Raw genomic sequence first — 21,228 nt, forward strand, 5'->3', positions numbered from 1 at the left:
CAGAGCCGCGGGCAGGACGGGGACAGAGCCGCGGGGACAGAGCCACCAGCCCGGGGGACACGGCCCGGGTGACAAAGAGGGGGGTCCCCAACCTGTGTCCCCCCCCACAGCGGTGAGTGGCCAGCGGGGGTGGCGGAAACCGGCGTGGGGACATGGGGGACAGCCCTGTCCCCTGGCCGAGGTGAAGGTGGCACCGGCCCTGGGGTCGCTGCCCGGTTTGGGGACACCGTGGGGTGCCAGGACTCCGCGGCCTCTTCCCAGTGGGAATAGGGGGGGCGTGGGCACGGGGGGGAGCAGGGATGGACGCTCGGACACTGTCCCCGTGTGTCCTGTCCGGGGGGACACCGCTGTGACCACTGGGGACACCGCTGGGACCATTGGGGACACCGCTGGGACCATCGGGGACACCACAGGGACAGCACCACACAGTGCCAGCACCGTGCAGGGGACACCCCTGGGTGGCTCCCGTGTCCCAGCCATGGCCGAGGGGACAGGGAAGGGCTCCAGGGCACCCCAACAGCTCCTCGGGAGGGTTTGGGGTGTCCCCAGCCCCACAGCCATGCTCAGCGCTGGCACAGCGGGGATGTGGGGACAAACAGCTCCTTCTGTCCCAGCACATCTGGATTGGAGCCCCACAGCTGCCCTGAGCCTCCCAGGTGTCCCGCGGGGTCACCCCGAGTTTATGGGGTCACCCCGAGTTTATGGGGTCACCCCGAGTTTATGGGGACACCCCAGTTGTGGGGACACCCCGAGTTTATGGGATCACCCCGAGTTTGTGGGACACACCAAGTTTTGGGGTCACCCCGAGTTTTGGGGTTACCCCGAGTTTATGGGACACACCAAGTTTTGGGGTCACCCCGAGTTTTGGGACATCCCGAGTTTATGGGATCACCCCGAGTTTGTGGGGTCACCATGCCCAGCCAAGCCGGTGTCCCCACGCCGCTCTCGGCCCCGGTGCCGCTCCTGGCTGCTCCACCCTGATCCCGTCCCAAACTTTGTTTCCTTTCCCCGTTTCCGTGAGCCCCCGCAGAGGCGGAAATGGTGGAAAATCCTCAAAATCGCTGCTGCGGCCGGAGGGAGCCCGGGAGGCACCGGGACCTGCCCCGGGAGGGACCCCCGGGGTCGGGGGCTTTGTCCCGCGTCCCCTGGGTGACAACAGCGCGGTCGCTGGGGGACACTCGGGGGCCTGGGGCCACCCACCCTCCTGGCCTGGGAGGGGAATGGCACCTCGGGGACAAAGGGGGCTGCTGCCACCCTGGACAAGGAGGATTTTGGGAATGGTACCTTGGGGACAAAGGGGGCTGCTGCCACCCCCTGCTGCCCTGGACAAGGAGGATTTTGGCCATTTGGAGCCTGAGGGTCAGCACAGACCCCACAGTGACCCCCTGGACCCCCCGTGGCCATGGAGGGACAGGGGACAAAGCCACGGAGCCACCAAGGGCTGGCGTGTCCCTCTCGGGGAGCTCAGGCTGCGGGGTTGGGGACATTGGGGACATCCCTGCTCATCCAAACCCACAACCTGAGCCCCAGCAGCTGGGAAAGGGCACAAATCCCAGAGATGGGGGGTGATTTCCTGCAGGAAAACCTCCTGGAAAGCCCCATTTTGGTGGAAAAGCCCCATTTTGGTGGATTTTGACGGAAAACCCCCCGGACCACCCCCAGGACGCCCCCGTGTGACACCCCAGGGCCTTCCCTGCCCACAGCTCCGGGGTGGCCTGGGCTGGATCCCCATTCCAGGGAAAACCTCCCCACCCGAGGGGACTTCTTGGGAAGAGGGGAGGCTGTGGGGATTTTTTGGGAAGAGGGGAGGCCATGGGGACATTGGTGATTTTTGGGAAGAGGGGAGGCTGTGGGGGTTTTTTGGGAAGAGGGGAGGCTGTGGGGCCGGCAGCTCGTGGGTGGGTTTGGCCGGTGGTGAGGCCTCTCCCGATGAGCTCAGCCCTATCCCGAAGCTCTGGATTTGTGGGATGAGAGCGGCCGGTGCGGGACGGGGGGCTCGGGGCTGGTGGGAGGCTGTGGCCTCGGGAAGGCAGCCAGGAGCTGGGGTGTTATCCCTGGAAGGGGATTTGGAGCTGGTCCAGGCTGGGTTGTAATCCCTGGGAAGAGCCCAGGATCCCTTTGGACACCGTGATTCCAACAGAAAATAAGTTGGGATTTTTCCTAAACGAGCCCTCCCCCAAAAAAGGGGGTTTGGTTGAGGATAAAAATGTTCAGGAACAGCGATTTCCACCCTGCACATCTGTATCCTGCACATCTGTCTGACCTGCTCGGTGACAGGAACTCAGGTCCCTGTCCCCACAGTGGCTGTGACAGCTGGGGACACCCTGGATGGTGACAATCGCGTGTGCCCCAAACTGGGACAGCCACACCCCATTGTGAGCTGGGGTTTGGGGTCCCCTCCTGCCAACCCTACAGATCCCAGCCTCGTGCCTGGTGTGGCTTTTGGGGGGCTCTGAGGGGACACTGAGGGGACACTGAGGGGACACTGAGGCCACCCAACGCCACCGAGGGGACACAGGGATGGATTTTGTCCCTTCCTTTTCCAGGCGGGCAGTGAGGCCATGGCGATGCTCCTGGAGCCTGGGATGCAGAGCCTGCGGATGGGTAAGGATGTCCCCAGGGGGTGGCACTGGCTGAGGTGTCCCCTGACCCCACCAGACAATCACTCTGTGTCCGTGTCCCTTGCTGTCCCCACTCTGTCCCCTCCACGGCTCCCACGCCGGGGGAACCAGAACCAGCTGTGGGAGGAAACCCGATCCCACCATCCTGAACCTGACCCCACCATCCCAAACCCGATCCCACCATCCCAAACCCGATCCCACCATCCCAAACCCGATCCCACCATCCCAAGTCTAAGCCCTCCATCCCAAACCTGATCTCGCCATCCCAAATCCAATCCTGCCATCCTAAACCTGAGCCCGCCATCCCAAACCTGCTCCCGCCACCCCAGACCCGATCTTGCCATCCCAAAGCTCATCCCTCCATCCCAAACTTGGTCCCGCCATCCCAAACCTGATGTCACCATCCCAAACCTGCTCCTGCCTTCCCAAACCTGCTCCCACCATCCCAAACCCCATCCTGCCATCCCAAACCCCATCCTGCCATCCCAAACCTGAATCTGCCACCCCAAACCTCATTCCGCCATTCCAAACCCCATCCTGCCATCCCAAACCTGAGCCCTCCATCCCAAACCCAGTCCTGCCATCCCAAACCTGCTCCTTCCATCTCAAACCTCGTTCCACCATCCCAAACACAATCCCACCATCCCAAACCTGTTCCTGCCATCCCAAACATGAGCTTGTCATCCCAAACCTGATCCCAGCATCCCAAACCTCATCCCTCCATCCCAAACTTGGTTCTGCCATCCCAAACCTGATCCCACCATCCCAAACCTGGTCCCACCATCCCAAACCTGGTCCCACCATCCCAAACCTGGTCCCACCATCCCAAACCCAATCCTGCCATTCCAAACCCAATCCTGCCATTCCAAACCTGGTCCCACCATCCCAAACCTGATCCTGCCATCCCAAATCCAGGAATGCAGAAGCCATGGCAGAAATTTCCCCCCCCCCCGACCCCGATCCTTCTCCTCAGGAATGAGGTTTCGTGTCCGAGGCTTTCCAGAGCCCCCGGGGTGTCACCGTCCCCCCCGGCTCTGTCACGCGCGGAGGCGGCGCAGGGACCATTCCCATTTGTCTGGGATCAAATATTTATGGGACAGACACGGATACAGGGAAAGGCACTTAGGGAGCGGGTGTAGGGGACAGCAGACGTGTCACCAGCACAGCTCCGGGGAGGGGACACGGCAATCACTGTCCCCAACTCTGCGATGTTGGGGACATCTTGTCTTCCCTAGACATAAAGTCAGGATCAAACCAATCCCAATCCTAATCCCGCGGCAGATGCTCTTGGGGGATCTCAGAGCATTCCTTGGGGCTCCTGAGCTTCCCGAGGGGGTCCCAGTGGCTGTCCCAGGGCAAACTGGTGGCACTGGGAGCCAGGGTGGGTTTCTCCAGACACTGGTGAAGGTGAGAAGGAGTTCTGTTCTTCCTGGAGGATCCTCTGCTGTTCCCAAATCTCTCCAACCACGGAACCTCTCCCGTTCCCAAATCTCTCCAACCACGGAACCTCTGCTGTTCCCAAATCTCTCCAACCACGGAGCCTCCTCTGTTCCCAAATCTCTCCAACCACGGAACCTCTCCCGTTCCCAAATCTCTCCAACCACGGAACCTCTCCCGTTCCCAAATCTCTCCAACCACGGAACCTCTCCCGTTCCCAAATCTCTCTGACCACAGAACCTCTCCCGTTCCCAAATCTCTCCAACCACGGAACCTCTGCTGTTCCCAAATCTCTCCAACCACGGAGCCTCCTCTGTTCCCAAATCTCTCCAACCACGGAGCCTCCTCTGTTCCCAAATCTCTCCAACCACGGAGCCTCTCCCGTTCCCAAATCTCTCCAACCACGCAGCCTCCTCTGCCCCAAATCTCTCCAGAGCTCGGCTGGGGGTGGGTGCTGCTCATCCCCGCTCCCACGGGCAGGATCCCAGCAGGATCCCGGCTGGATCGGCAATCCCACAGCGCAGGTTTTAGGGCCAGCAGTCCCTTCACCTCACCAGTGTCACCACCCGGACCCCACACCCCATTCCCCGCACTTTACCCCATCCCAATCTCTTGGGAAAGCCGCTCCGTCAGCTCCCCCAGCCCTTTCCAGCTGGGGCCGCTCCAGCGGCTCTGTCGTGGGCGGTGATTAATTAATGCCGGCTGCTAATTGGAGCCAGGTGCCCGGGGCAGCGCGGGCGGGACAGCCCCGTGTCCCCGGTGTGGGGCGGGGACTCTGGGGCTCAGCCCTTCCCGGTTTTGGGATCATCGGGGGTCCCCGGGGCTGGAATTCTGCTGCTGGAAGGGAGAGGGACGGGTGGTGGCTTCAGGAGGAGGAAGAGGAGGAGGGAAAATTTGCTTTACCCATGATCCCCACCCCCAGATTTTGGGATTAGCACGGGCCCACGGAGCTTCCAGGGTGTCCAGGAAACCGGGATGTTCTGGAGCGTGGCCGAGGGTCTGAGCTGGACCCGCCCTCCCTCGCTGGTTCTCCATGGATTTGAAACACAGACAGTTCCTTTCTTTCTTTCCAAGTTTTCCCCCATTCCTACTGAATCCAAACCTTCCAGCTGCTGGCCTGGAGCAGCTTCCCCTTGCACACATCCCTGGAATTGTCCAAGCCTGTGTTGGATCCGCCTGGGATAATGGAAGGTGTCCCTGCCCGTGGATGGGGTGGCACTGGATGGGATTTATGGACCTTCCCAATTTCAACCATCCCACAATTCCATGATTTTATGAACCTGGAGACCCCACAATGACTCTGTCCCCTGCACCCCCACATCCACTCCAGATTGTCTCCATCAGGATGTCCTGGGTGGTCTCTCCTTGGGGAATGGTCTTTGGGAAGGCCTGGGATCCCTTCCCACCTGGGTCTGTCTCCATCGGGATGTCCTGGGTGGTCTCTCCTTGGGGAATGGTCTTTGGGAAGGCCTGGGATCCCTTCCCACCTGGATCCATCTCCATTGGGATGTCCTGAGTGGTCTCTCCTTGGGAAGGGCTGGGATCCCTTCCCACCTGGATCCATCTCCATGGGGATGTCCCGGGTGGTCTCTCCTTGGGGAAGGGTCTTTGGGGTCCCCCAGACTCTCCCGTCCGTGTCCCCAGGTGCCAACGGTGAGCGGTGCCCGACGCCGTCCCCGCCCGGCTCCCCGGGGACACCCCACGACAGCTGCAGCATCGCCCCGCTGACGCCCTCCCAGTCACCGGTGAGTGCGGCACCAGTACGGCCAGTGTGGGCTCCCAGTAAGGCCATTGTGGGGTCCCCAATAAGGCCATTATGGGGTTCCCAGTAAGGTCATTGCAGGGTCCCAGTAAGGCAGTTTTGGGGTCCCAGTAAGGTCATTATGGGGTCCCCAGTAAGGCAGTTTTGGGGTCCCCAGTAAGGCAGTTTTGGGGTCCCTGTAAGGCCATTATGGGGTTCCCAGTATGGCCATTGTGTGGTACCAGTAAGGCCATTTTGGGGTTCCCAGTAAGGTCATTGCAGGGTCCCAGTAAGGCAGATTTGGGGTCCCAGTATGGCCTTTATGGGGTTACCAGTATGGCCAGTGTGTTGTTCCCAGTAAGGCAGTTTTGGGGTCCCAGTAAGGACATTATGGGATCCCCAGTAAGGCCAGTGTGTGGTCCTAGTAAGGCCTCTGTGGGGTTCCCAGTAAGGCAGTTTTGGCATCCCAGTAAGGCCATTATGGGGTTCCCAGTAAGGTCATTGCAGTGTCCCAGTAAGGCAGTTTTGGGGTCCCAGTATGGCCATTATGGGGTTCCCATTATGACCAGTGTGTTGTTCCCAGTAACGCAGTTTTGGGGTCCCAGTAAGGCCATTATGGGGCTCCCAGTAAGGCAGATTTGGGGTCCCAGTAAGGCCATTATAGGGTTCCCAGTAAGGTCGGTATGAAGTTGCAGTTTGGCCATTGTGGGGTCCCCAGTAAGGTCATTGGGGGTCTCCAGTAAGGCCACAGTGGGGTTCCCAATAAAACCATTATGGTGCTCCCAGTAAGGCAGTTTTGGGGTCCCAGTAAGACCATTATGGGGTTCCCAGTAAGGCAGTTTTGGGGTCCCAGTAAGGCAGTTTTGGGGTCGCCGTAAGCCCATTGGGGTCTGTCCCCCTGTCCTTTCCCCCTCTGGTCCTTCCCCAGTTCCTGCTCCCCCTCCCCTCCCAGTCCAGCCTCCATCCCCCCCAGTCCCACAGGATGGGTCAGTCTATCCCCAGGACCTCTATCCATGGAATTTTCAGCATGGAGGGGTTTTCCAGCTCTGGAATGACCCACCAGGAAAAATTTAACCCCACAAAACTCCTGCCCTCCTCCGGGGCCGCCGGGTGTGGGAGGCCGCGTTCCAGAGCCGGTTCCTCCCTGGACTTCCTTGTCCCTGCACATTCCTGCACCGGCTGCCTCTTCCCTGCTGATCCCGGCATTTTTCTCAGCCAGCTCGTGTCCTCACTTATCAAATCTGGGGACATTTCGAGTTAACGAGGCTTTCAGCTTCCCGTGGTGACATGGGGACAGGGCCTTGTCACATCCTTATGGCTTCTTCAGCACAGGGACAGCCCTGGAAGGAGGGGACACGGAGTGGGGACAGGAAAAGTGAGGGAGCAGCAGTGGGAACATCCCAACTACCTGGGCCAGGGGGATTTTCAGCTGGGTGACCCTTGGTGACACCTGGGATGATGTCCCCTAGTCTAAGATGGGGAGCAGGGAAAGTTTGGGGTTCAGTGACCCTTGGGGACAGCTGTGACGATGTCCTTTGGTGTGGCATTGGTCACAGGGAAGGGTTTTGACTGAATGATCCTTGGGGACACCTGGGACAATGTCCCTTGGAGTGAGATTGGTCACAGGGAAGGGTTTTGGTTAGGTGACACTTGGGGACACCTGGGATGATGTCACCTAGTCCAAGATGGGGAGCAGGGAAGGGTTTGGGCTCAGTGGCCCTTGGGCACACCTGGGACAATGTCCCTTGGTGTGACACTGGATATAGGGAGCAATTTGGGTTTAGTGACCCATGGGGACACCTGGGACAATGTTCCTTGGAGTGAGACCAGACACAGGGAAGGTTTTTGGGAATCTTGGCTCCAATTTCAGGGTCCAAGTGAGGGAGGCTCAGCACAATAAAAACAGGAGCCCCCAACCACCCTGGCTGCTCCCATGGGCCTCCATCCCTCTCCAGGGCTGCCCAAATCCCTGTGTCCCATGGGAACTGCCCTTGGGAACGACCACAGGCACCCCATGAAATATGGGAGACGCTTTTCCCAACGAGGGAAGATGTATAAGAAGAAGTATCATCCATCAGGGAATCACCAATCTGGGTGAAAACCCAGGAAAAATCCTGAAAATCCCAGGAAAAATCCTGGGAAATTGAATGAGTTCCTGGGGTCTTTGCCACTTTTCTGGAATCCCCCAGTCCCAACTGAGTGCTTGATCTCATTCCTTGCCTTCCTTGCCTCCCGTGGAATATGGGAGACGCTTTTCCCAATGAGTAAAGATGTAAAAGAAGAAGAATCATCCATCAGGGAATCACCAATCTGGGTGAAAATCCAGGAAAAATCCTGAAAATCCAGGAAAAATGAACCAGTTCCTGAGGTCTTTACCACTTTTCTGGAATCCCCCAGTCACAATTGAGTGCTTGATCCCATTCCTTGCCTTCCTTGCCTCCCGTGGAATGTGGGAGACGCTTTTCCCAATGAGTGAACATGTATAAGAAGAAGAAGAAGAACCCATCAGGAAATAACCAAACTGGTGAAAATCCAGGAAAAATCCTGAAAATCCAGGAAAAATCCTGAAAATCCTGGGCCAAGGAAGCTGTTCCTGGTGTCTTTATGGCTTTTCTGGAATCCCCCAGTCCCAGCTGAGCGCTCGATCCCGTTCCTTGCCTTCCAGCGGAGCGAGGCGCGTTCCCAGCAGGCGCCGTCCTTCTCCGTGGTGGTGGCCATCGACTTTGGCACCACCTCCAGCGGTTACGCCTTCAGCTTCACCAGCGACCCCGAGGCGATCCACATGATGAGGTGAGCACCTGCCAGGGGCCCCGGAGCTGGGAAAGGACTTTGATGGCCCCAGAATGGTCAGAGGTTGGGTTGGTGGGAGATGGTTCCTGGCAGCAGCGGGCGGAAGGTGTGGGGTGAGGATACTCCAAGGGATGGAGCCCCTCTGCTCTGGAGCCAGGCTGGCAGAGCTGGGAATGTTCCCCGCGGCAGCTTTTCCCTAATTCCGTGTTTTTGGGGCTAGGGTGGGTTTGGAGCGCTCCGAGGCCTCTGGGTTTAGGGTCCTGCTGGTGGGACTGGGGCAGGGCTGGTGTTGTTCCCTGTGGGAACGGTTTGGGATTTGTGCTGATAGCTCGGGAATGTTTTTGTTGTGTCTTGGAGGGAAGCAAGGGCGGCTCTGCCCTCACCCTGCCGGGAAGGGGTTGGGATTGCAACAGGAACTGGGGGGACACGGCCAGGAAAACTGATCCCAACTGATCCAGGAATATCCCGGACCATGTGGCTCCAGGATAAACTGGAAAAGGAAAGGGGGATGTTGGGAGTGATGGGGTTTGTCCTCCTGGGCCACCAAAAGGGATCCTGGCTGTCCTTGGAATGCTGAATGCTCCAAGGGCTGGGAGCACCTGAGCTCTGGGAGAGCTGGGAATGTTCCCCTGGAGAAGGGAAAATCCAGGGAATCCTCAGAGTGTCTGCAGGGGCTCCAGGAGAGCTGGAGAGGGGCTGGGGACAAGGCCTGCAGGGACAGGAGCCAGGGAATGGCTCCCACTGGGAAAGGGGAGATTGGGCTGGGATCTTGGCAAGGAATTCCTGGCTGGGCTGGAATTCCCAGATTTGCTGGGGCTGCCCCTGGATCCCTGGCAGTGCCCAAGGCCAGGTTGGACACTGGGGCTTGGATCCACCTGGGATGGTGGGAGGTGTCCCTGCCGTGGAAGTAGGTGGCACTCAGTGGTCTTCAAGGTCCCTCCCAACCCAAACCAGTCTGGAATTCCATGAAATTCCTTGGAGGATGGAGCAGGACCACCCCTCCTCCTTTAAGGTCCTTCAGACCACACCCACAGAAACAAATTAAACCTGGCAGGACCCATTCCCTGGAAGTTCACCTGCTCCGGCTCCTCTTTGCAGGAAGTGGGAAGGGGGGGACCCAGGCGTGGCCAACCAGAAGACCCCCACCAGCCTCCTGCTGACGCCGGAGGGGACATTCCACAGCTTCGGCTACACCGCCCGCGATTACTACCACGACCTGGACCCCGAGGAGGCCCGCGAGTGGTTCTACTTCGAGAAGTTTAAGATGAAGATCCACAGCACCAGCGTGAGTCCCTGCTCCCATCCTGATGTTCCCAGTGTTCCCAGGGGGATCCTCCTTCCCAGGGCTGGGCTGGGAGTTGAAATGTTGGGAAAAAACCCCATTTTAGCCCATTTTAGGGGGATGTCTTTGAGGTTCTCCCATCCGAGCTGCTCCAGGGTGGGTGGATGTGGCTGCACGAAGCTTCAGGTGCCTGAGCTCCAGCTGGGGCAGAGAAGGATGAACAAATTCCCAAGGCTTGGTGATGGATCCACCTCCCAGCCCCTGGTGTGATCCATTTGCTGTTCCTGGCAGGATCTGACCATGAAAACCGAGCTGGAAGCTGTCAACGGGAAGAAGATGCCGGCGCTGGAGGTGTTCGCCCACGCACTGCGCTTCTTCAAGCAGCACGCGGTGCAGGTGGGGCCACCTCCATCCCTCCTCCTCCTTCCCAAAGGGAATCCTCTCTGTCCTCTCTGAGCTTTCCATGAGAGGGTGGGGAGGCCCTGGAATGGAATTCCCAGATTGGCTGTGGCTGCCCTCTCCCTGGAAGTGTCCAAGGTTGGACATCAGGGCTTGGAGCGACCTGGGATAGTGGGAGGTGTCCCTGGGTGGGACTGGATGGGGTTTAAGGTCCCTCCCCACCCAAACCATTCCATGAGTCACCGGGAGCCCCCAGGTGTCACCTCCTGCTTGTCCCCTGGCAGGAGCTGAAGGACCAGTGCCCGTCCCTTCCCGAGAGCGACGCCATCCGCTGGGTGCTCACCGTGCCGGCCATCTGGAAGCAGCCGGCCAAGCAGTTCATGCGGGAAGCGGCCTACAAGGTGGGGGGACTCCGGAGGGTGACCATGCGGTGACCCTCACAGGGGTTGGGGTCTCCAGGGTATCCCCTTTTTCCCTCTGAATTCCCACTGTCAGAGGATAGCGTTAGGTGGGATATTGAGAGGGAATTCCTGGCTAGGAGGGTGGGGAGGGGCTGGGATGCAATTCCCAGATTTGCTGTGGCTGCCCCTGGGTCCCTGGAAGCGTCCAAGGCCAGGTTGGATAGATTTGGATCCACTTGGGACAGTGGGAGGTGTCCCTGCCCATGACCAGGGGTGAAATGGGATGGGATTTAAGGTCCTTCCAACCCAAACCAGCCAAAAGTTGTTGGTTTGGGTTGGAAGTTGGAAGTTGTTGTGTGAGTGGGTGGATAATTTGCCAGGTAGGTGGTTCAGTGGATGGTTGGATGGCTGGTCGAATTGTTCAGTGGTTGGGTGGTTGGTTTGATGCTTGGGTCATCGGTTGAGCAGTTGTCTGGTTGAGTGGTTGGTCGATGTGTTGGTTGAGCAGTTGGTTGGTTGGTTGAATGGGTGGGTCATTGGTTGGGAGGTTGGTTGGGTGGCTGCTTGAGCAGTTTGGCCATTGATTGGGTGATTGGTTTGGTGGGTGGGCCATTGGTTGAGCTGTTGGTTGGTCGGTTGAGTGCTTGGTTTGGTGTTCAGGACATTGGTTGGTTCATTGGTTGACTGGGTCACTGGTTGAGCGGTTGGATGAATGAGCAGGTGGTTGGTTGGGTGGTCAGGTTATTGGTTGGGTGTGGGTCAATGGTCAGGTGGTCAGGTCAGTGGCTGGGTGGTTGGTTGTGTGGCTGGGTCAGGGGCTGGGGGTTGGTTGGGTGGTTGGTTTGATGATCAGTTCTTTGGTTGTGTGGTTGGTTGGATGGTTGGTTTGGTGGTCAAGTCATTGGTTGGGTGGTTGGTTGGATGGTTAGTTGGGTGGTGAGGTCGTTGGTTGGTTGTGTGGTTGGTTGCATGGCTGGTTTGGTGGTGAGGTCCTTGGTTTGTTGGATGGTTGGTTTGGTGCCAGGTGGTTGGTTTGGTGACTGGTTTGCTGGTGAGGTCGTTGGTTTTGTGCTTGGTTAGATGGTTAGTTGGGTGGTGAGGTCATTGGTTTATTGGGGGGTTGTGGGGTTGGTTGGATGGTTGGTTTGGTGGTGAGGTTGTCGGTTGGTTGTGTGGTTGGTTGGGTGGTTGGTTGGGTCGTTAGTTGGAAAGTTGGGTGGATTCATGGCAGGTTGAGTGGTCGGGTGGTCAACTCCATGCTCGGATCGATGGCTGAGTTGTTGGGTCGCAGGCTGGGCGGTTGATTGGTCCGTTGAGTTTTTGGGTGAATATTCAGATATTGGCGAGTATTGGGTCCTCCCACATCCCACAATTCCAGACCCGTGTGAGCACCAAGGGGATGGGGACACACCCAGGAACCCTCCCTGTCCCCTCCCTGTCACCACGTGTCCCCGCAGGCCGGGCTGGTGTCCCCGGAGACGCCGGAGCAGCTGCTGATTGCGCTGGAGCCCGAGGCCGCCTCCATTTACTGCCGGAAGCTGCGGCTGCACCAACTGATCGAGCTGAGCTGCCGCCCCCCGGCCAACGGCGCCGAGACCCCGCACCCCATCGACTCCAGCTTCCGGCAGGGTGAGCGGCACAGGGAGTGGGGTCGGGATAGGGCTGGGGCTGGAGGAGCAGGGAATGGGGTCAGGATAGGGCTGGAGGAGCAGGGAATGGGGTCGGGATAGGGCCAGAGAATGGGGTCAGGATAGGGCAGGGGCTGGAGGAGCAGGGAATGGGGTTGGGATAGGGCTGGGGCTGGAGGAGCAGGGAATGGGGTCAGGATAGGGCTGGAGGAGCAGGGAATGGGGTCGGGATAGGGCCAGGGGCTGGAGGAGCAGGGAATGGGGTCGGGATAGGGCCAGGGGCTGGAGGAGCAGGGAATGGGGTCGGGATAGGGCCAGGGGCTGGAGGAGCAGGGGATGGGATCATGGGATAGGGCAGGGGCTGGAGGAGCAGGGAATGGGGTCGGGAAGGGCCAGGGAATGGTGTTGGGATAGGGCAGGGGCTGGAGGAGCAGGGAATGGGATTGGGATAGGGCTGGAGGAGCAGGGAATGGGATTGGGATAGGGCCGGGGCTGGAGAAGCAGGGAATGGGGTCAGGATAGGGCAGGGGCTGGAGAAGCAGGGAATGGTGTTGGGATAGGGCCGGGGCTGGAGAAGCAGGGAATGGGGTTGGGATAGGGCTGGAGGAGCAGGGAATGGTATAATGGGATAGGGCAGGGGGCTGGAGGAGCAGGGAATGGGGTCGGGATAGGGCCAGGGAATGGGGCTGGGATAGGGTCGGGGCTGGAGGAGCAGGGATTGGGATCCAGCCCTGCGTGCCAGGTCTGGAGGGTCCATCAGCTGCCGTGGTTGGGGAAGTCCCTGGAAACCCCATTCCCAGAGAGTCCCCATCCCCAGAGGCCCCCCCATTGCCAGAGACCCCCTGTCCCCAGAGATCCCCCCCATTGCCAGAAATCCCATTCCCAGAGAGCCCTGTTCCCACAGACCCTTCCATTCCCAGAGATTTCCCATCCTCAGACCCCCATTCCCACAGACCCCTCATTCCCAGACCCCCTCATTCCTAGAGACCTCCCATCCCCAGAGACCCCATCCCCAGAGACCCCATCCCCAGAGACCCCCTGTCCCCAGAGACCCCATTCCCAGACCCCCCCATTCCCAGAGACCCCCTGTCCCTAGAAACCCCATTCCCAGAGACCTCCCATCTCCAGAGACCTCATTCCCAGAAACCCCATTCCCAGACCCCCCCATTCCCAGACTTCCCCATTCCCAGAGACCCCCATTCCCCCCTCCCCAAATCCAGGGCATTTTTTCCTGCTTTCCCATAAGCCTCCAAGCCGTGTCCCCCTCCGGCCCCCTTGGCCACCACCCCGTGTCCCTGGGCCACTTCCAGGGACTGTCCCCCCATGGATGGGATCCTGGGCTTTGCTGGGACAGCCCCAGTTTGCCCAGCTGGGACCAAGCCTCGGAACTGGGATGTGCTGGTGGTGATCCCACATGGAGATTTGGGCTCCCATGGGGGATTTATGGGATGGGGAGTTGATCCCAAGGATGAGGAATTATCCCCGTGCCAAAAATATCCCAGGACAACCCCACCTTTCCCAACTCATCCCGGCCCTTCCGGGTGCCTTTGATGTCCCTGCGATGGGGGGGGAGCAGAGGAAACCCCACCCGGGGCTGTGGGGTCGGGGCCGGAGGTGGCATCGCCCAGGGTGGGCACAGGGTGATCCCACGGGATCCGCTGGGATCCTTTGGGATGGCAGCAGGGAAAGCTGGATCAGCCCGTCCGTGGTGGAGCTGGGGCACACTGGGGTCCTGGCTGGATTGGAGCGGCCACCAGTGCTCCCAGTATGACCCCACAGCAGGAATGGGGGGGATCCCATGGAAATGGGGAGGGATCCCATGGAAATGGGGGGGATCCCATGGAAATGGGGGTGATCCCATGGATATGGGGTGGATCCCATGAAAGTGGGGTGGATCCCATGGAAATGGGGGTGATCCCATTGAAACGGGGTGGATCCCATGGAAGTGGGGTGGATCCCATGGAAGTGGGGGGGATCCCATTGAAAAGGCGTGGATCCCAGGCTATGGGGGGGATCCCATGGAAGTGGGGGGGATCCTGACCCCACTGCCGACCCCCGGCTCTGTCCCCCAGCCCGGGAGCAGCTCCGGCGATCCCGGCACAGCCGCACCTTCCTGGTGGAGTCGGGAGTGGGCGAGCTCTGGTCGGAGATGCAGGCAGGTACGAGGGGGGGACACGGGTGGGGAGATTCCCAGATCCCAGGGTCCCCCCGATGTCCCCTCCGTGACAGAGCCACCCTCAAGCACCCAAGGGCGCTCCTGCCATGGGGGTGACACGGTTGGGGTCTGTCCCTTGAGCGCACAGAAGGGGCGGGGTCTCCCTGCCACCATCCCATCCCTTCCGTCTCTCCGCCCGCCCCGATTCCCATAATTTTGATCAAAGTTTCCTTTTCCCCGGTAAAACGCAGCCCTGTGTCCCCGCGGGTGGGTGTGGCGGGGGTCACTCAGGACGGCCACCCTGTCGCTGTCGCCCCCCCCCCCGCAGGTGACAGATACATCGTGGCCGATTGTGGCGGGGGGACGGTGGATCTGACCGTGCACCAGATCGAGAAGCCGCAGGGGACGCTGAAGGAGCTCTACAAAGCCTCGGGTGGGATGAGGATCCTTATTCAGAATTTTTAACCCCGTTCCGGGATCCTCCCGGGACCCCAAACCCCGGTTCTGACCCCAAACCTGGGTTGGGACCCCAAACTCGGGCTGGGACCCCAAACCCAGGCTGGGATCCCAAACCAGGGCTGTGACCCCAAATCCGGGCTGGGACCCCAAATCCAGGCTGGGATCCCAAACCAGGGCTGTGACCCCAAATCCGGGCTGGGACCCCAAACCCGGGCTGGGACCCCAAACCCAGGCTGGGATCCCAAACCCCAGGAAAGGGCCGTGGGTGGGGCTGTGGCGCCACCTGGTGGCGACAGGGGGAAGTGCAGGGGGACCCGGGTTGGGGACAGAGGGAAGGGGACACGGACTGGGGGGACAAGGAGGGACAGGGGTGGGTTAGGGGGACAAGGTGGGGAAGGGAGGATAGGGAGGATGGGATGGGTGAGGGGGGACAGAGGGACAAGGGGCTGGGGTAGAGGGGACAGGGGTATGTGGGGGACATGGGGACATGGATGCCACAAGGATATCGGGATGGGGCTGGTGGGGACATGGTGGTAGGGGTGCCACGGGGATGTGAGGGGACCTCGGGATATGGGGAAATGGGACATGGAGATGTCAGTGACACGGGGACATGGGGATGGGGGACATGGGGGACGTGGGGGAGACAAGGACGTGGGGACATGGGGGATATGGGGGACGTGGTGATGGGGGACATGAGGACATCAGGATGACATGGGGACATGGGGATGGGGGACATGGGGATGTGGGTGCCACAGGTACAGGGGGATGGTGGACATGGGGACCACAGGGACATGGAGATGGGGGACATGGGGGAGACAAGGACATGGGGATGAAGGACATGGGTACATGGGGACATGGGAGATGCGGGGATATGGTGTTGGGGGGGACATGGGGACATGTGGGATATGGAGCACATGGGGACATGGAAGATATGGGGGACATGGTGATGGGGGATATAGGAGACACAGGGACATGGGGATGGGGGACATGGGGATGTGGGTACCACAGGGACATGGGGACGGCAGACATGGGTGCCACAGGGACATGGTGATGGGGACACGGGGACATGGGAATGTAGGGGACATAGGGACATGGAGATGTGGGAGAATGCAGTGATGGGGGACACGGCTGCCATGGGGACACAGCAACCACGGGGCCACCTCCTGACCCCACCCCTGTCCCTCAGGAGGTCCCTATGGGGCCGTGGGCGTGGACCTGGCCTTTGAGAAGCTTCTGTGCCACATCTTCGGGGACGATTTCATCGCCACCTTCAAGGCCAAGCGTCCGGCGGCCTGGGTGGACCTGACCATTGCCTTCGAGGCGCGGAAGCGCGCGGCCGCCCCGAGCCGCTCCAGCCCCCTCAACATCTCCCTGCCCTTCTCCTTCATCGACTTCTACCGCAAACACCGCGGCCACAACGTGGAGACCGCGCTCCGCAAGAGCAAGTGAGGGGTGGCGCGGGTTGGGGACACCTCGGGAGCCTGGGGACACGGTGGGAGTGACACTGGGGAGGGTGAGGGCAAGAGAGGGGGGAAAGGCGGGATAGGGTGGGAGGGAAGAGGACAGGGAAGGACCAGGCGGGAGTGCCTGGTCACCCCCGGGTCCCCTGTGTGTCCCCAGCGTCAACCTGGTGAAGTGGTCGTCCCAAGGGATGCTGCGGATGTCCCCCGAGGCCATGAATGAGCTGTTCCAGCCAACCATCACCCACATCATCCAGCACATCGGTGGGGCCTGGGGACACGCCCATCCCTGGGGAACCCCTGTCCCTGTGCCACCCCCTGTCCCTGGGGTCACTCCCCATCCCAGCCCTGTTACTGGGAACCCCCCGTTCCTGGGATCATTCCCATCCCATTCCTGGGAGCCCCTTCATCCCTGGAATCATTCCTGTCCCTGGGACCATCCCTGTCCCTATGAGTCCCCCATCCTTGGGACCCATCCCATGCCTGAGACATCCCCCCCATCCCTGGGACAATCCTACACCCTGGGATCCCCTTTGTCCCTGGGACCCTGCTCCTGTCCCTGGGACACCCCCCCCCTTCATCCCTGGCACCTTCCTTATCCCTGGGACCACCCCTGTCCCTGGAACCCACCCCATCCCTGGAACCCACCTTGTCCCTGGGATCCCCCATTCCTGGAACCCACCTCTGGGTCACTGGAATCCCCCACTGTCCCTGGAAACCTTTTATCCTTGGAACCCCCATTTTCCCTGGAAACCTTTCCCTGTCCCTGGAACTCTCCTTGTCCCTGGGACCACCCCCGTCCCTGGGACCCACTCCATCCCTGGAACCGACTTTGTCCCTGGGATCCCCCCATTCCTGGAGCCCTCCTTGTCACTGGAATCCCCCACTGTCCCTGGAAATCTTTTATCCCTGGAACCCCCGTTGTCCCTGGAAACCTTTTATCCCCAAAACTCTTCCTGTCCCTGGAACCCCCATTGTCCCTGGAACCCTCCCTGTCCCTCAGTCCCATTCCATCCCTGGAACTTCCCCCATTCCTGGACTCCCCTCATCCCTGTCCCCCCCCAATCACCCCCACCCCTTCCCCACACCCCTTCCCCACCATCCCAACCCCAAACCTCCCCTTTTATCCCCTGCTCCAGACGCCCTCCTGAAGAAACCCGAGGTCCACGGCATCAAATTCCTGTTCCTGGTGGGCGGCTTTGCCGAGTCGGCCATGCTGCAGCGGGCGGTGCAGGCCGCCTTCGGCCACTGCTGCCGGGTCATCGTCCCGCAGGACGTGGGGCTGACCATCCTCAAGGGGGCCGTGCTCTTTGGCCTGGACCCCGGCGTGGTGAGGGTGCGCCGCTCCCCGCTCACCTACGGCGTGGGCGTCCTCAACAAGTTCGTGGAGGGCAAACACCCGCGGGAGAAGCTGCTGGTCAAGGAGGGCAAGAACTGGTGCACCGACATCTTCGAGAAGTTCGTCACCGTGGACCAGTCGGTGGCGCTGGGAGAGGTGGTCCAGCGCAGTTACTGCCCGGCCCGGCCCGGCCAGCGCCGGACCATCATCAACATCTACTGCTGCGACAGCGATGACGTGGTGTACATCACTGACCCCGGCGTCAGGAAGTGCGGCACCATCAGCCTGGAGCTGGGGGACGCGGGGGACGCGGGCGCGGCGCGGGGCCGGCGCGAGATCCGCACCAGCATGCAGTTCGGGGACACCGAGATCAAGGTGACGGCGCTGGACACGCGCACGGCGCGCAGCGTGAGGGCCACCATCGACTTCCTGTCCAACTGAGGGGCCCTGGGATGTGCCACCATTGACTTTGTGTCCAACTGAGGGGACCCTGGGATGTGCCACCATCGACTTCCTGTCCAACTGAGAGGACCCTGGGATGTGCCACCATCGACTTCCTGTCCAACTGGGACTACCCAGGATGTGCCACCAACAATTTCCTGTCCAACTGGGACTACCCAGGATGTGCCGCCATCGACTTCCTGTCCAATTGAGGGGACCCTGGGATGTGCCACCATTGTCTTCCTGTGCAACTGAGACTACCCAGGATGTGCCACCATTGACTTCCCATCCAGTTGAGGGGCCGCTGTGACGTGCCACCATCAACTTCCTGTCCAACTGAGAGGACCCTGGGATGTGCCACCATTGACTTCTTGTTCAACTGGGACTACCCAGGACATGCCAGCATTGACTTCCTGTCCAACTGAGACCTTTCTGGAGACTCCACCACTGAATTCATCTCCAACTGAGACCCCCTGTCATTATGAGGACGCCCCCAGGACCCGCCACCATCAGCTTCCTGTCCAACTGAGGGGCCCTGGCGTTGTGGGGACACCCCTGGAATCTGCCACCATTTACTTCCTGTCCAAATGAGACCCTCCTGGAGGTGCCACCATTGACTTCCTGTCCAAATGAGACCTCTCTGGGGATGCCACCATTGACTTCCTGTCCAACTGACATTGGGACCACCACTGTGGGGACCACTGGGAGATGCCACCACTGACTTCATCTTCAACTGAGGCCGTCCTGGGATCTGCCACCACTGAATCCTGTCCAACTGAGAGTCCCTGTCATTGTGAGGACACCCCAGGAGCTCCTACCCTCAACTTCCTGTCCAACTGAGGGGCCTTGGGAGATGCCATCATCAACTTCATCTCCAGCTGAGACCCCGCTGACATCATGGGGACCTCTGGAACCTGCCACCATGGACATCTTGTCCAACTGAGACCTTCCTGGAGATGCCACCATGGACACCTTGTCCAACTGAGACCTTCTTGGAGATGCCACCATGGACACCTTGTCCAACTGAGACCTTCCTGGAGATGCCACCATGGGCATCTTGTCCAACTGAGACCTTCCTGGAGATGCCACCATGGACTTCCTGTCCAACTGAGACCTTCCTGGAGATGCCACCATGGACTTCCTGTCCAACTGAGACCTTCCTGGAGATGCCACCATGGACTTCCTGTCCAACTGAGACCTTCTTGGAGATGCCACCATGGACATCTTATCCAACTGAGACCTTCCTGGAGATGCCACCACCGATTTCCACCCCAGCTGAGACCTCCTGTCACTGTGGGGACCATGCCAGGATGTGGCACCATCGATTCCCTCCCAGACTGAGACCCTCCATTATCCTGGGGACCCCAATCCCTGTCTCCCACCCTCTCCCAGCCCCCTTTAACTGGAATTGGCCTCATGACCCCTCCTTATCCCCCATCCAGGACTGTTTGGGATTGTCCACCCGGGGGTGTCCCCTATCCCCTCTGGGCAGGGTCATGGAGGGGATTTGGGCTCCCAGCCCATTCCCAGTGGGATTTTCCTCCTTCCCAAGGTGGGATTTTGTACTTTAACCCCTCCCCCAGGCATGTAAAATATCTTTATATTTATATACATATATATATATATATATATTTGTAGGCACATAAAACCTCCTGAAACTTCTCCTGGTCCTTGTACCATGAGGGAAAAAAATGGGAAAAGAAAGAAAAAACCCAGGAAAATAATAGGAGAAAAACAGAAAAAAAAAAAAAAAACAAACCCATAAAAGAGGCGCTGGCAGCAACACAAGGACATGGACGGCAGGGGGACACGGCCCCAACCCCAAAGCCACTGGGGATCCCCCGCTCCCGCCCCACATTCCACAGGCAAAATTCCTCCCCCACCCCAGAAAAGAGGGAAAAATTCCCACCCCAAGAGGCACAATTCCCCCAAAAACCCCCCGGGGCTGCGGGGTGAGGGCAAAGCAGCGGCAGCAGCAGCGACGAGCGGGGTCCCGTCCCCCCTCCCCGCCCGCTTTGGGGACCGTGCTGTGCTTTGGGGACTTTGGGGTCCCCCGGGGTGGGGTTTGGGGTCAGTCGAAGCCGTGCCACTCGCTCTGCTCCGAGTCGTATTCCAGCTCGGCTCCCATGCAGCGCACCCCGTCCAGGAGCATCGGCGTCCCGTGGTGACGGTCTGGGGACAGCAGGGGACACGGCTCAGGGACATCTCTTTTTGTGGGGGGGGGAATGGGGGGTGGGAACGCCCCTTTTGAAGGGGTTTGTGGGGGTTTTAGGCTCCCAGTGTTGGGGCCGGGTGGGTGAGGGATGTGTTGTCCCTTGTGTCACCGCTGTGGTCACTGCCCCCAAGGGTGTTGACAGCCTCAGGGGGCTGGGGGTGGCTGGGGTATGGGGTGGGGGACATGGGGAGCAAGGGGGTGTTGGGGTTTATAGGGACGGTCCCAGGGACAGGGGACATCCCAGGGACAGTGTGGGGGTCCCAGGGACAGGGGCCCTGGGGACATTGGGGTCACCCCCCACCCCCTCCCTTCACCCCTTCTCAGGGCTCCCCTCAACCCCCGGGCTGGGGAGTTTTTGGGATGAAATCACCCATTTTGGGCAATTCCTCGACAGTGCCACACCTGAACTGGGACAACTGGGAAGAGTGGCTGGGCCTGGTGGAGGGGGGAAAATGGGACAGGGAGGGACCCCAGAGCCCCCCCAGAGCCCCTTACCCATGACCCGGGCCTGGACGGTGACCTTGACGTGGCTGGGGCTGTGTCCGGCCAGGAGCAGCTCCTCCTTCAGCACGCCCTCCTTGTGCGCCATGTACTCGCAGCGCACGCTGTGCCCTGCCACGGGGACATGGAGGGGCTGCCTGTGCCAGCCTCTGCCCTCCTCACCCTGCCTGTGCCCCCCTGAAGCTTCCCTGAACCCCTCCTGTCCTGCCCGTGCCCTCCTCACCCTACCTGAGCCTTCCTCACCCCACCTGAGCCTTCCTCACCCTGTCTGTGTCCTTGTCACCCTGCCTCTGCCTGACTGTGCCCTTCCCACTCTGCCTGTACCCTCCTCACCCTACCTGAGCCTTCCTCACCCTGTC

The 21,228-nt window shown here is 60.1% G+C and overlaps 2 protein-coding genes across 3 annotated transcripts in view; one reads left to right on the forward strand and one right to left on the reverse strand.

Moving 5' to 3' along the window:
• HSPA12B (heat shock protein family A (Hsp70) member 12B) lies at positions 1-19,911 on the forward strand. Its single transcript, XM_071455794.1, has 13 exons — positions 1-112; positions 2,547-2,604; positions 5,703-5,803; positions 8,465-8,589; positions 9,688-9,874; positions 10,163-10,267; positions 10,555-10,671; positions 12,129-12,300; positions 14,372-14,458; positions 14,783-14,887; positions 16,100-16,358; positions 16,534-16,637; positions 17,513-19,911. The coding sequence occupies exons 2-13, from the start codon at positions 2,562-2,564 to the stop codon at positions 18,151-18,153; spliced, it is 2,046 nt and encodes a 681-aa protein (XP_071311895.1). The 5' UTR covers positions 1-112; positions 2,547-2,561; the 3' UTR covers positions 18,154-19,911.
• The window catches only part of ADISSP (adipose secreted signaling protein), a 9,007-nt gene continuing 7,541 nt past the window's right edge, over positions 19,763-21,228 (reverse strand). For both annotated transcript variants that reach the window (XM_071455795.1, XM_071455796.1), the window contains exons 5-6: positions 20,864-20,980; positions 19,763-20,325 (exon numbers count right to left, since the gene is read on the reverse strand). In XM_071455795.1, the coding sequence (XP_071311896.1) occupies positions 20,225-20,325; positions 20,864-20,980 (218 nt within the window). In that variant the 3' untranslated portion in view covers positions 19,763-20,224. The remainder of the gene's footprint in view (positions 20,326-20,863; positions 20,981-21,228) is intronic.

Source organism: Agelaius tricolor, unplaced genomic scaffold (genome assembly GCF_023055355.1).
Source record: "Agelaius tricolor isolate 1412-34295 unplaced genomic scaffold, bAgeTri1.0.p SCAF_54, whole genome shotgun sequence".
Classification (NCBI taxonomy): Eukaryota; Metazoa; Chordata; class Aves; order Passeriformes; family Icteridae; genus Agelaius; species Agelaius tricolor.